This window comes from Sinohyriopsis cumingii, chromosome 11, assembly GCF_028554795.1.
Source record: "Sinohyriopsis cumingii isolate HCF-2022 chromosome 11, ASM2855479v2, whole genome shotgun sequence".
NCBI classification, from domain to species: Eukaryota; Metazoa; Mollusca; class Bivalvia; order Unionida; family Unionidae; genus Sinohyriopsis; species Sinohyriopsis cumingii.
Genome location: NC_142971.1, coordinates 14,455,596 through 14,472,573, shown reverse-complemented (window position 1 = coordinate 14,472,573; position 16,978 = coordinate 14,455,596). Strand labels below are relative to the sequence as shown.

Here is a 16,978-nt window from a genome sequence, read left to right as displayed (position 1 = left end):
GAAATATTGATATTTTTATACCATTAAAGGAACAAACAAAATATATATATATATATATATATATATATATATATATATATATATATATATATATATATATATATAGAGAGAGAGAGAGAGAGAGAGAGAGAGAGAGAGAGAGAGAGAGAAAGGTTTGTGAGCATTGTCTTATGCTACTCTTGGTTGAATAATTATCCCCATGTAAGGTGTGTGTGTGTGTTGGATTTTTAACGCAGCTTTAACAATTTTTCAGTCATATCGCTACAATGTCTCACCCAGTCACATTATCCTGACACCAGGCCGACCAGTCCTAACACTAACCTTGTAATGCTGAATGTCAAGAGAGGCAGCTGTTAGTACCATTTTTGTAAGTCTTTGGTATGACTTGCCTGGGGATCGAACCAACTACCTCCCCCCATGCAAGGATCATTGAATTGAAAATTATGTCAAAAAGTACCTGTCAATAAATGACCATAAACAGTAGTTGAATGAATATTTAAAAATTCATAAAATAAACAAAAAGAAGGATATATTCATGAGTGAATATTTTCAGTACAACACAATTGCTGAAATATCATAAGCTTTCCACAACTGATTATAAATTGCTAAAAATGTCCCAAGGTTCTGAAAACTTTTTATTTTCTTTTATAGACCTAATAATGTAATTATTAAAATTCTATATGAATTATTCTTTTTCATAATTTAATAAATTCAACCACATCATTTTATGTCCTATCTCTCCCAATAGTCACATTGTTAAAATATACCTATATAAAAAGTGAAGTCATATTGATGATATTATAGAGTAACGATCGTGTCATTCTGAAAGCAGTAAGTGTTGATTTAACAAAAAAGGACTAACTTAATTCATACTCAACTGCAACGAGATTAACGCAGTCATGGTCTATAATGCAGCAATCTTTGCAAGGTTTCGACATTTAATGCTCCAATAGATCTGTGACTATACTATTAATATACTGAGGTATATATGTATCTTATTATGTTTTTAAAATTCTTTTTCCAGTAATTACCAATACATGGAAATTTTCACCAGTGTAATTTCAGCAATTTCATGAACTGGTCACAAATTGTAAAATGTACAGTCTCTGGAAATAATAGAAACTTTAATATTCTTGAAAGTCAAATGGGCTAACATTTCAAAACTATAAATGTGTGAAAATTTTGACAGTACAGAATTTTCCCTCATATACAGCACAGTGGAAGTCAAAAAGAGACACAAAGTTTGGGTTTTTTTAAGGTTATTCTTAATGTCAGCAAGTGACAATGAAAACTGTTGTGTTTGTGTGATTTGAATTATAATGTAGCTTTAACAAGTTTTCAGTCATATCGCTATGATGTCTGCAGCGTGGAAGTTTATAGTGATGTCTAGCACTGGGGCAACATGCCGCAGACATATAGCACCATATTCCACCCAGTCACATTATCCTGATACCAAGCCAAACAGTCCTAACACTAACCTCTTAATGCTCAGTGCCTAGTGAGGCAGCTGACAGTATCATTTTTATTAGCTGTTAATACCATTTTTATGTCTTTGGTATGACTTATCTGAGGTTTGAACCCAAGAACTCCCACATCCGAGGCAGACACTCTAACCATTAAGTAGGCCATCAGAATGGTTTCAATGGAAACTGAGGAACTCCAAAGATGCGTGATTGTTTATTGAGGCTCGCTTCTTCAAAATGTTTGTATTAAGGTTCTAGAAAGTGGCAGTTTAAAGCAAGCGATTGCTCTATGGAGGTGCCTTTAAGGTAGATTTGACTATAAAGGGCATACATAAATTACTTATCTTAATCTTATCAACATTTGAAATATGTAAAATATGTTTCCATTAAGGAAAAATGTTGTGGTCACTATAGTGTCTTTTACAGACATCCTTGACCATATGTTGACCAGTCCAATGGACTGCATGTTAATGTCAGCTTGAATGTATGCTAATCTGTCTGTGGTTCTTTTTTCTTTTGCATAAAGCTAGTTCAACATGTGACTGAAAGGGTGAGGCTGGAATTCTATTATGGGATCAGCCTGGGTTACTAGTCATGGTGTGTCCTAGGGCAAGGCAAATTTACCCCAACTGCCCCAGCACTAAAATACCTACTTGTGTTGCTGTGCCATAACACAAAACCAAAGCAAAATGTCAACTTCAAATGCACTTTTCAAAAATGTCAATCTTTCATTACAGATTAGAAGACACTTTCCTTGAAGCATGCAGTACATTACATTTCTTGGTACAGCTGCATTCGGTTGTGCAATCATTAGGAATGACAAATGATTCCATTTGGCTGACACTTGCTTTTTTCTTAAGCCTATGAGTCTGTGAAGCATTCAATTTTAGAGGCATAAAATGTGAAGAAATAGATTTATTGAAGGTTTATTGGTGAAAATGGAAGAGAAAAGGAATAGGAAAAATGTCAGGAAATATCATTCCAATTAATCAAAAAATTTACTCACAAGTTTTACAGGTCCCAGGGCAATTCAGTGCTACATAAATTATGAAAGCCACAAGGAATTTCAGTGCTTTATAAATTGTGTAAGCCACAAGACATTTCATTGCTACATAAATTGTGTAAGCCACAAGGCATTTCAGTGTTATGTAAATTGTTTAAGTCACAAGACATGTCAGTGCTATATAAACTGTGTAAGCCATAAGGCATTTCAGTGTTATATAAACTGTGTAAGCCATAAGGCATTTCAGTGCTATATAAATTGTGTAAGCCACAACCAATTTCAGTGCTATTTAAACTGTCTCAGCCACAAGGCATTTCAGTGCTATAAAAAATGTGTAGGCCATAAGGCATTTCAGTGCTATATATATTTTGTAAGCCACAACCAATTTCAGTGCTATTTAAATTGTGTCAGCCACAAGGCATTTCAGTGCTATAAAACATGTGTAAGCAATAATGCATTTCAGTGTTATATAAATTGTGTAAACAAGGCATTTCAGTACGATATAAACTGTGTAAGCCATAAGACATTTCAGTGTTACATAAACTGTGTAAACCTCAAGCATTTCAGTACTATATAAACTGTGTAAGCCATAAGACATTTCAGTGTTATATAAACTGTGTAAACCTCAAGCATTTCAGTGCTATATAAACTGTGTAAGCCATAAGGCATTTCAGTTCTATATAAATTGTGTAAACCACAAGGCATTTCAGTACTATATAAATTGTGTAAGCCTCAAAACCTATCCATTCAACTCAAAATGCATCCATACAGCATGGATGTTCTGCTAATGCGATGCACATGAAGGGTAAAGTTTAAGTCAAACAACATTGATGCCCTGTCAGTATGACTTGAAAGGCATACAACATCTATGCCTTACCAATATAATGCAATTGACTGGCATACAACATGCATGTCCTGTCAATATGATGCAAATAGCTGGCATACAGCATATATGCCTTACCAATATGATGCAACTGAATGGGATAAAACATCGATGCCTTACCAATATGATGCAATTGCCTGACATATATCATGGATGTCCTGTCAATATAATGCAATTGACTGGCATTCAACATGGATTCCTTACCAATATGATGCAATTGACTGGCATTCAACATGGATTCCTTACCAATTTTATGTAATTGACTGGCATGCAGCATGTAAGCTTTACCAATATGATACAATTGACTGGCATACAACATGTAAGCAATATGATGCAACTGACTGGCATACAACATGCAAGCCTTACCAATATGATGCAACTGACTGGCATACAACATGTAAGCCTTACCAATATGATGCAATTGACTGGCATACAACATGTTACCAATATGATGCAATTGACTGGCATACAACATGTAAGCAATATGATGCAACTGACTGGCATACAACATGTAAGCCTTACCAATATGATGCAATTGACTGGCATACAACATGTAAGCCTTCCCAATATGATGCAATTGATTGGCATACAACATGCAAGCCGTACCAATATGATGCAACTGACTGGCATACAGCATGTAAGCCTTACCAATATGATGAATTGACTGGCATACAACATGTAAGCCTTACCAATATGATGCAACTGACTGGCATACAACATGTAAGCAATATGATGCAACTGACTGGCATTCAACACGTAAGCCTTACCAATATGATGCAACTAACTGCCATACAACATGTAAGCCTTACCAATATGATGCAATCAACTGGCATGCAACATGTAAGCCTTACCAATATGATGCAATTGACTGGCATACAGCATGTAAGCCTTACCAATATAATGCAATCGACTGGCATTCAACATGTAAGCCTTACCAATATGATGCAATTGACTGGCATACAACATGGATTCCTTACCAATTTTATGTAATTGACTGGCATGCAGCATGTAAGCCATACCAATATGATGCAACTGACTGGCATACAACATATAAGCAATATGATGCAATTGACTTGGATGCAACATGCAAGCCTTACCAATATGATGCAATTGACTGGCATACAACATTTAAGCCTTACCAATATGATGCAATTGACTGGCATACAACATGTTACCAATATGATGCAATTGACTAGCATACAACATGGATTCCTTACCAATATGATGCAAGAATGAGTTAAGTTCAACTGCAAGTAACATAGGCCCAGATCTTATGTTTCATAAAACACTGGCAGATCAGAGTCTATATTGTTTGTTTTACTGATTACTCTTAACAAACTGTGTAGACCCAGATCTGACTGAGCATTATCTGATGGTATATCCAAGTCTGTGCAGTTTGCAGTTGGAACTAATTTTTAAGTTAGTATATATGGTATTGTTTCAGTAATGAAAAATTCAAAAGTTACACTGATACCATCAACAACAAAGCTCAATCTTAAAAAGTGTTAGGTGGAGAGACAGATTTAAGAGAGACATCTCTGAACACAGAAAAGTGAAGACAAACAGAGTTGGAAAATATGTGCGAACACATCAAAAGCTTAATAAAAAAAGTTCACCAGATCCCATTAAATTTTTTGTACACTGGAACCTGCAAAAGCCATTATTACCACATAGTCATTTGAGTTCCTGCAATTTTAGTCATAATCTTTTGCTATTAACCATTAAAATGTATCAATTAACAGTTTAAAGAATAACAAATACATGTAGCCATCAAGTTAAACAAAAGTCCAGATTTTGTAATCTTTATTGATAATCATTTTCTTTCTAACAGAAATAAACAATGCTCAAATTTCTGGTATAACATCAAATTATATTCATCAAATACAAGACTGCACTGTAATCAGTGTTATGTGGATGGACATATTTCAAATGGGAAAATGAGGAAGAAAACAACTAAGTAAAATAAGAAAAGGAATTTTCATTCCAATCAACTGAAAGTTCCAATCATAACATATCAGATCCAAAGGCATTTTTTGTACAATGGAAATCATGTAAAAGCCATTACCATACATTAATTGGAGTTCTTTTTTCTCTCAAATTCTTTTAATAAACCACTAAATCAATGAATTCAACCGTTTTAACAACAGCAATAGCACGTGGCTCTCAAACTGACAAAAATAAATATTCTGCGACTCAGTTTGTCCTATCCATGAAATGCAACTATTATGATGTGCATGTAGCAATCTGCTTATGTAGGTAAGACAAAAAGTCCTTGCATACCTGGTACAAAACTTCTGACATACAGCAATACTGACCAATTTTTCAGTTGAATACAACTACTGATGTTAAATATAATACGACTTTAAAGAACTTTAACAAAGTACTTTTAATTAAATTATTCATGCTGGTGCAAATGTTACTGTTGGAAAAGTTATATGTACCTATTAATTCAATGGACAGAGAAACCACCTTTTTTATTACCTGATCTATGTTTGGCATGCTTTTGTTATCAATATCTTAACTTACTCCACACTATATAGACTGGTTGGTGCTGATATGCCATTATATCATATACATATATGCATGACCAAACTATTCCAAGATCCTGATGATGAAAATCTAATCAGTAAATTTTATCAAAATTTAGATTAGAAACATAGCATCTACAAAGGTAATAAGCTAATATCAATTAGGTGATCTCATTATTACAAAAAAGTCTCACTAACTATAGACTGTTATTTATAATACAATATTGTTTGTGGTTTATTTACTAAGCCGACTCTTATTAAAATTGGGTCTCCAGAATGCAGGGTGTCAAGCATCTTTCAATGATCTAAATACATGTATAGAAATGGTGATGAAAATATTGGAATTTTTTGAAACCATAGGAGAATATAGAAATAACTGAAAAAATAACAGAGAATAAAGACAGGTTAAATTTACCAGATCTAACACTCACCAACTCTACAATTAAATTTTTTAAAAAAATCATCGTTCAAAACACTTCTGCACAAAATGTTTGTAAGGATGCAAATTTCTGTCGATCTATGAAGAACACATTAACTTGGGGCCAGAGAACAATGAATTAGATTTATGAGGACTGGTCCTTGTTAATTCACTATCCTGCAATGATTTCTAATGTCTGTGTCAGGAAAGGAAGTGATTCTTAATTAAGCCGTCATTTACTTAGTCATTAGACAACTAGAAAAGGGACAGTTAACTTTGATTTCATATCGGAACTGTCAGATTTGAAATTTTCCAGATCTGTTGTTTGGAATTCTATAAGTGATGCTGACCGCAATTTTGGCACCTAGTTATAAAAGGCAGTAAATATATTTAATCCTGATTGGTTATGCTAAATAAGAAGCATGGTTCCCACACAAAAGTCTTGGGATTAAATTGCCCTAATCGAAGGAAATCTAGTCAGTCTGCAATTTTCCTGCAAGAGTGAAAATATATAGGACTCTGAGACTGAATTTGGAAGAAATTCTCTTGTAATACATTGGTCAAAGGGACTGAATGACTGGAAAGTCAATGGACACAATTTTGGCAGTAGAAGCAAACAAAGCTTGAAAGCACAAGGTATCTGCATCAATTTCATGTAGTTCATTGATACCAATATAGTGATTTGCTTGAATTTAATTGTTTATATTTGCATGAATTTATTTGTTTAAATCCATAAATCAGTTCTCTTGAAATGAGTGTAACTGTGTTTGAGTTCAGATATCTGAATTTGTACAATGATCTTCTTTATATAAGTTTGATGAATTGTTTGAATTTGACATCTTGATTGTTATAGGAATCTAAGAATTTCATGCATTACTATTAGTTCATATGAGTAACCAGAATCCATGCGAATTCACCAGTCTTAGATGATTTCTATGCCAGTACACCATGGTTTTGTGCTATACATGTATATACTACCCATGTCAGTACCCTATGGGCTAGTACTATACATGTATATACTACTTATGCCAGTACACTATAGACCTATGCTATACATGTATATACTAATTATGCCACTTACCCTATGGACTGGTGCCATACATGAATATATACTACCTATGCCAGTACACCATGGATTTGTGCTCTACATGTATATACTACCCATGTCAGTACCCTATGGACTAGTACCATACATGTATATACTACTTATGCCAGTACACTATGGACCGGTGCTATACATGTATATTCTAATTATGCTAGATTCTGTGTTCAAACTAACATAAAATATTGAATGCTAACATTTTTAAGAATGAAAAGGCACCTCTGTGCTGCCTGCCTGATGTGTGTACCCAATCTGGTTAAAAAACCATTGAATGGTTTTAGACTTATGATCTAGAAACAAAGTGTTTGTGGACAGTGAAACAGACAGAAAGACACACGGATGGACAAGGCAAATATCCATATTCCTCTGTATTATGTATCTATATTACCCTATATTACAAACCATGGTAATAAAAACCTGGTAAAATTTTATATCCAAATAATATGAAAGTGGAATTATATGCAAGAACAGTGAAATGGCTCAAAAGGTAAACACTGACTGACAGCTTACACAACATGGAGGTGTATAAAAAACATTAACAGAATTGTAGCATCTCAACTTAATGCTTGTCTATATATGTAATTTATAAGTAACCATTGAATGTTGTAATCCCAAATACCCACCTTATTGTAAGACATATTTAATTTGTCTTTAATCAGTATGTCTGCTATATTCAGACATATTCAACACTGTATGCAAAGAACTGAGTTAAAACTGCTAGCTACAGGTCAATATAAAAGGGAGACAATCCCTACAATAATGACCAATAAATGACTAAATGAAAATATGTCTTATTGCACTCATTACAGACCTGTTCATTTCCCCAAATTACTTAATTTGATGAAAGATGTGCAGCTAAGACTGAACTTATGGCAATAATTTCATCAAAGGCAGGCAAAAATATTCAGATATATAAATACACTTGGCTCATGTAATAAAAGTGATGACAGCCATCAAATAAACACTGATGATGACAGCCGTCAAATAAAACTGATGACTGACAGCCATTAAATAAACACTGATGATGACAGCCATCAAATAAAACTGATGATGACAGCCATCAAATAAAACTGATGATGACAGCCATCAAATAAACACTGATGATGACAGCCATCAAATTAAACTGATGATGACAGCCATCAAATAAACACCGATGATGACAGCCATCAAATAAACACCGATGATGACAGCCATCAAATCAAACATATGATGACAAACATCAAATAAATATTTATTATGACAGCCATCAAATAAACACTGATGATGACAGCCATAAAAAACTGAGGATTGACAGCCATCAAATAAACACTTATGATGACAGCCATCAAATGAAACGGATGATGACTGCCATCAAATAAACACTGATGATGATAGTGAGCAAATAAACACTGATGATGACAAACATCAAATAAACACTGATGATGACAGACATCAAATGAACAAGGATGATGACAGACATCAAAATAAACACTGATGATAACAGCCATCAAATAAACACTAATCAGTTTTTTAAATAGTTTAATACTCTAACATTTCATACATGATCATCTGTAAGTCCTGAAAATTTTATTATCCTTGTTAGTTCTAGATTCTACAGTTCTGAAGATTTTACTGTCTCCATGTCAGTCCTAGATTATAAAGTTCTGAAGATTTTACAGTCTCCTTGTCAGTACTAGATTCTACATTCCAGAAGATTTTACCATCTCCTTATCAGTCCTACATTCAATGGTCATAAAGACTTTACAGTCTCCTTGTCAGTCCTCAATTCTTAAAGTCCAGAAGTTTTCACAGTCTCCTTATCAGTCCTTGATTCTAAAAGTTGATCTGGATCATCCCTAGCACAGATATGATACTGGGGATCTGGACAGGGAGTGGAGCTACCAATGGAAGTTGATTTTACAATAGAAAACATGGTTAGAATTGGAGAGAAACTGACTCATAGCTGTCATTTAATGACAGGAGACTCGGTTCAATAGATAGGGCATGAAGCTTCATCTACTGTCTTAACTGAAAGGTTGGCATACCCATTTGTGATGCTCTGGAGGTTTAAGGGGCCAGGCAGGAGTGTGAGGTCTATGGGTTTGACATATCCCCCTTACCACAAGCACACACATGCAACCTAACTTCTGACCCTTACAAAACTTTTGAGAAAGCTCCTTCACAATCGCCGAGTGCAGAAGCAAGAGGAGATCTGTGAAACTGGCAGACCCATTAAGTCTCTCAAAGCTGTAGAGAATTTTCATGTCCTTCGAGGATGAAGGCTTGGAATGCCAATCCAGCGGTAAAAGATGGTAAACTTCATTGAGTGCCTTGTCATAAGACGAAGTCTCTTCCTCATATCAACTGCCTAGAATGATGGTTGTGAGGGAAAAAGAGGAATGGAAAGGAAGGGGTCACACCTTTTTCTTTAATTGAGAGGGTCTCAATCCAATCCCTATCCCTGTACTGAGGTGGCTCCAATGTCTGGTGACAGGTACTCATAGACTGGTGACTGGCAAAGGAAAGACAGTTAAATGGAACCCAGTGACTGGTGCCTCATGACCAGTCACCCACCACTGATCTGTGACCAATCAATGACTGGTCAGAAGACTCTGATCCAAAGTAAGACATTTCCTCAGATAGTATAGGTCTGTATTATAACTCTACCCTTATAGAATGGCTTGATCCTGTTGCCAATAACTGCTTTGGGGAGGGTGCTGCTTCTACCTCACAGGGGTCTGCAACTTACTTTCAGCCTTGTTGGTGTGTGTGTGTGTGTGTGTGATTTGGATTTTAACATAGCTTTAACAATTTTTCAGTCATATTGCTACAATGTCTGCAGTGTGGCAGTTTATAGTAATGTCTAGCACTGGGGCATCATGCCGCAGACATGTAGCATGATCCCACTAATTTAACTTTCTAACCCCACAAGCCCGGGTGGAACTTTCATCATAATTTAATTAATATATATTGGAAGAACCCCACCCCAGTGCGTGCAACCATCACATAGGGCTTGAAAATAGTTTGTGCCATGCAAGAACTTTGTTTTACTAACGATGAAAAATAATGGTCACTAGCTTAAGAGCCTATTAAAAAAACTGATTATTATTTAACCAAAATTCTTGCTACTATGAGATTTTAAGGAGAGAACTTTCAAAATAATATTAAAACTCTAACAGTATCACTTGCTTTTTACATGGCAAAAAGTGTAACATTACTCACACAAAAACACTGTAGATGTATTATCCAATACATTACAAGAGGAAATTAATCATCATCATTGTCTAGATCAAAGAATTTATCAATATTCAGTCTACCAAACTATACCAATTACAATGAAATTTTATATTCATCATAACTGCTTTTCGGTACAGCCTCAGGTAAAAGCATTCATTTAAAGCTATTTCTATTACATATTTGTACTATTTTAATTAAACAGCTCCATTATTCTAATGACTAGCAATTTGGGAAAATACCTTTTTGTAAATAGAATATTGATTCAGATTTGCTTTAACAGCTGAGAGTGCACTGGAAAGGAGGGGGTGTGGGAGGAGATAAGTGCATTTTAACTTGAACTCAGATGACGTTCAGTATGTGACGCACATAAGTATATACACCAGAGGTCAAGTCAGGAAAGTTATACAACAACAAAAAATCTCTCAGTATCTGTTAGGAAAATATTTGACTGTACTGAATATGTCCTCTTTTGCTTTAAGCAATTATAACAAAACCAAATGCTTGTGTATATTTTAGGACAATGTACAAACTGATAACAATATATCTGGTGCCATCTAAACGAGAATGTCTTGCACAGAACTTGAAAATAGTGTTAAAGAGTGGCAGGGCCAGGACCTGTCACCCTTTGAGGGATCCAGGTCCAACATGCATATAATCAGTCCTGAATTCTTTTGTGAGGAACATCAAATTCAATGCAAAAGCATAGTTACATGTATGAGCTTTAATAAAGAAATAAAGTAGTTATTTTTAAACAATGCAGTTTCCTTTCTTTACTGATCTACAAACAGACTGTTAAGGAAGATTTAATTTATCCAAACAAATTTAAAATAAAATAAAATCAGAAGAAAAGAGAAGAAATCAGTCCATTTCATTTTTATAAATCCATATTCTTATTTCATGTTCTGGCTCAGATAGGATTGCCCTGACTAATCCCAACAGACTGCATTTGATAATCCCCTAACTTTTTCCATTCTATTTGTAAATAGTGCTAAGAAACTAGGTCTCAATTTTAGACTCTCAAATGACAACTCAAAACCACCAAAAAAACTGAAACTGTGTAAGGCAGATAAATATAATATTATTTTATAACCTGCCATACTTTTGTACACAATATTACTGTGAGATCCCAAAATCTGAGCACTTTCATGAAAATCCTCAGTTTGGAAAAGCAGAAACCTTAACTGGCAGGACTCTAATTACTTACTCATCTGCTTGACCTCACTAGTCGGGTTGTTAAATAAAGAAATGTGGATTTTTCCTGAATAAACGCAACAAGTTAAATTAACAAACAATTTTATGTCCTGGAGAACAAGTAGCAGTTCTAATAGTATTTTTGAGGCTTGACATTGAATCTTCTAGCGTAAAACATAGATCTTTTACCTTTATCTCTCTCTTGAATCGTTCTATGTTCTTGATGTTGGCAAGATCTTCAAGGCCATAAAGCAGCACCATAGCATCGCACACCTGGCTAAGAAGGTTGTTCAGATGAATGTCATCTGCTGCATCATCTCCGGTCACAATTATGAGTGTAATACTGCAATACACAAGCTACGATGCAATAGAACTAGCTTAATTTTATATTTTTGGAAAACACCCTTATACAAAAACTCAAGCTGCCAATCAAGATTTAAGCTTGATAGTATCTGTATGTGTGTGATTTTTGGATTTTTAACACAGCTTTAAAAAAATTCAGTCATATACCTAAGATGTCTGCAATGTGGCAGTTTGATGTGATGTCTAGTACTTGGGCATCATGCTACAGACATGTAGCATGATGTCCCAACATGTCACATTATCCTGACACCAGACTGACCAATCCTAACACTAACCTCTTAATGCTGAGCACCAAGCAAGGCAACTGTTAGTACTATTTTTAAAAGTCATTGGTATGACTCGGCCAGAGTTCGAACCCATGACCTCCTGCATCCGAGATGGACGCTCTAACCACTAGGCCACTGGAGTGGTCAGCTTTATAGTAAGAGATTGTTTAGAAAGACTGTTGCATTGTAATACACCATATAAACAAAAAGTGAAAATTACTTCATAGATTTTTTTTAATGAAGCTAAAAGAATATGCAATCAGAAATTTACTTCTAATAAATATAAAAGGGGTTACTGTATAATTCTGATGGTTATTTGAGGGACACAAATGCCTACAAGTTATAATTATCTAGCTAAGACGCTGCTTGTCAAGCAAACATTTTATCACATTATTTAAATAAGCTGACAAATAGATAGACAGTTCTATCACTTAAATATAAGACGGGTTGCCATATTATCTTGTGCATAATACACAGCATCCAGTTTCAACATATTATCAACACAAACCTTAACAGATGCACACCCTGATTTGTGTCAAAAATTACCTTACTGAGTTGATCTTTCTCTATTCTGGCATGCTTCCTGGGAAGGAAACAGACATATAACATATACAGTGTGACCCTGCTATAACACAATGGTTGGGGTCCACAGAACCTGAGTGTGCTATGTACCAAACCATGTTATAAACAGCTAAGTCAGTTAGTTGAAGAAAATGATGCATGCATCAAACAAATAGCCAGGTGTGTGTGTGTTAAAAGTGAGTGCAAAAATATGTGCTTCCCTGGCACAGTTACCACCTTAAATGACAACATATTAAATGAGAAATACATATTTAGTGAAAACAGAGATTGAATATATAATATTTTACATTATTCAGAGAACATCATATTGGTATATATACATGTACATGTACCAGTATACTGTTTGTATATACACATCTAATGTATAGTATGAATAGAGTATAACACCATTTACTCACCTGTGAATCTCGGCACATGCAGTGAATCCACAATACATGTACTTCCATCAAAAATAAGCACACAGATTTAAAATAATCAATAATTTTGTCACAAATCTGGAGTCAATGGAAGAAAAATAGCAATATTATGTAATGAATAATGAAGCACATTTACAGCTCAGTACATCCCAATGTCAGTAAATGATGCATGTATAAATTTCATACTGCTAAAATGTTATCATCTGTGAATCATAATACTTTATTGTGTTTTAAAAAACTGATTGATACTTATCTGCTATTGGTTACTTTCACATTTACTCTTGGCAGAATCAGTCATATTCCTCAACTGAAGAATTCAAACATAAGCCAATTGTCACTGTTTAACAATGGACTTAATGCCGTCCAGGGCTTCAAGCTCCTCTTAAATGGTAAAAGCTTTATGTTTCCCTGTACTGTTATCCATTGTAAATGTCCACCAATTAACACTTAATCATGACTTTATTGTTCATGGATCAGTAATAATAACACTAACATTTATGATCTGATATCTTCCAGCAACAAACTAAGATCAAAGTTCTCAAAAGTAATAACATTTGGTTCAGGTACTTGTTGTTTATTTTCGCATGAAACTTCAAGAAATTGGTGAAATTTTAAAACTTAAGGAGCCATGAAATGATCATTTTATATTCCTATTCATACTTGATCCCTTCCTCAAAATGATAATAAACTTTTGGCATGCTATTTTTTGTACATTTAAGAAGAAAGAAAAAATATTGATTTGTGTTATGAAGAAATTACATGTATATAAAATTTCAGGAGTCATGCCACCATTGTCTTATATTCAAATTTATATGTGAACTCTTCCCCAAAATGATAATAAATGTTTTACATATTATTTTTCATACTTTTAAGAAGAAAAATATATATTTTGTGTACATGAGAAAAATAAATGTATATGAAATTTCAGGAGCCATGCCACAATCATGTTACATCTGAATTTGTGTTAAAACAGAGCATGATATAGCAGGTTCATGCTGTATTTGAAGGAAAAAAATGTACTACTATGTCTGTGTGATGCCTCATCACTACTTAACTTAATGGGTCAAATCAATCTCATATGTGAATCAATGTGACCATGTTGGGAGAGTCACTGCATCTCCAAAACGGAGAGCTCTCAAAAGATAAATGTAGCTATGGTAACTCTTTCAGTATGTACATACATACACATAAGTACACATAAGAAGATATTTTATGGAAAATGACCTTTCTGGAACTGGCCAAATGATAATCACAGCTGTTTGTTTTGTCATTCTATACAAAAAGCCAAAAGTCTTAACTCAATAAACATTCTATTTTCTGTTTAGACTGTAATGCTGCTTTATATTTAATGCTGGGAACATTCTTCAACTGTGAGAAAATTCTTCTGGAAAAAAATGAGAACAAATAATAATAATTTTTTAGGGACTACAATAAGATGCAATAACAGCTGACTGGCCCAATTAGTGTAGTGATACTTTAACGAGATAACACAATTTAGTAATTATAATTTTTTATCTTTAGAAATACTGAAGCAAAATTGCCAAATTTGGTTGCATTTGCTCTGGAGTGGTTTGCCTCAAAGTTTAGTGTATCTTACTAAAATGCATTCTGTGTGGAGTATTATGTCATGCCATAGGTTAAAAATGTGAGATTTAATCACATTCATTTTTGATACTTATCAAAGAATAAAAGCTTATTATTATACATTTATACCAACAAATCATTATTATTTTGTATAGACTAATTTCTTATTCAATTCTTTTTTTGTAAATATTAAAAGTTTTAAAATCATAAAATGTAGCCATTTAGTGTAGTCATACCTACAAAATTTTCCAGATGGATACTATGTCAACAACACCGGCAATCTAATCATTAGCATTTTCATATGAACTACATATCATACAAAGACTTTCAGTGAAAACCCCATATCAATAGGACCATCTGTTCTGGAAATAACATTGACAATATTTTCAATATGGCTGTTTTGTCAGCCATTTTGGATGTCAGATTGGTATCATTTTTATTTAGAACCAAACTACACATCATAAGAAACCTTTTGTCGAATAGCTCCTGTTGCTATGGCCATCCATTCAGAAGAAGTAGTGATAACAAGATTTTCAAGAAGCCAGCCATAATGGATGTTTAATCTGCACTATTTTCTTTTACATGTAGGACCAACCTAACATGATATGAAGTCTTTCAGTGAAAACCCCATTTGTTTAGAAGTAGCGATAATAAGATTTGGTGGCCAACAAACAAATACTCATCATGAGTCATTTAGTGAAAACACATCAATAAGACCATTTGATGAGGGTGGTAGCAACAACCAAATTTTAAATATGGGCACAGTGTTGGTTATTGGCACCATTTTCATTAAGGACTAACTAGATATCATAAGAAGTCTTGAAAAATCCATACTAATATTACTCTATGACAGGAGTAGTGATAACAACAAGATTTTCCAGATTGGATGTCAGATCAGTACCCTTTTTGCTCAGGACTAACTAAGATATCATAATGTGGGAAAAATATGAAGTCTTTCAATTGCAATTATCAAAAAGACATGATGGAATTTAATGCTTATTTCATTTTGAGTGCAGTAGGGAGGATGTAATTGCACTTATATTCAAAATTACAGTACAATTTTGAAATGTGTAATAAAGATTGAGAACGTATGACATGGCTCATGTAATTCAGATTTGCAGAACTAAGAAAGTACATTCTGAGGAAATTCAGGATGTAAAACTGTAAATACATTTTTTTGCTATTCTTATTACCAGCTAAAGAAGATGTTATTTGTAAGGACCCTTTCTGGCATCTACTGTATAGCTAGCCTAAATTCCAAACATTGTATCAAAAAAGTTAATGTGGAATGTGCCAAAGCAGCTGGTATGTGGCAGTCCACGAAACATCTGCTTTACTTCATTCAGAAACAAATTTAATCAACCAAAACATAAAGCATCTACTACGTGAGTGTACATGATTTGTTTACAAATCAAAAGTGCTAGCGTCTGCATCCATTGTTTGTTTACAAAAGAAAGTAGTTCCTTTATGAGTGCAATATGAAGTTGTGCACGAGTTCAGTATTGTAAAATATTGAACGATTCTGACGATACAAAGTTAATGGAGAAAAAAATGAGCATACGATAAGACAGACTATGGCATAAGTTCCTCTTGCCAATGACCAGTAGGCGAAAAATCAACATTGAGGAATTCGTCAACTCTGAGAAATTATTTCATATTTACTACAAGATAAAATGAGAATCTTTTCAGAAATTCAAAATATGATCACTTCATTTCATATCACAGTGTCTGCAAATGTTTAACATAAAGTTTCTTTTTTTGTAATCCAAGCAATGAGAAAATTATTCAAAATCTAAATTTGCAGATGAATATTTGAGAACATGTTTAAATGTACATAATTTCAAGTACACTGGAATACCTACACTGATAACATCCATAATTTCAAGTACACTGGAATATCTACACTGATAACATCCATAATTTCAAGTACACTGGAATGTCTACACTGAAAACATCTATAATT

At 34.0% G+C, this 16,978-nt stretch overlaps 1 protein-coding gene across 1 annotated transcript in view; it reads right to left on the bottom strand.

Moving 5' to 3' along the window:
* LOC149787640 (protein fuzzy homolog) overlaps positions 1 to 16,978 on the bottom strand; it is a 210,418-nt gene that overhangs the window by 181,510 nt on the left and 11,930 nt on the right. Inside the window, exon 3 of the mRNA XM_089973821.1 lies at positions 11,994 to 12,147. Coding sequence (XP_089829947.1) covers positions 11,994 to 12,147 — 154 coding nt within the window. The remainder of the gene's footprint in view (positions 1 to 11,993; positions 12,148 to 16,978) is intronic.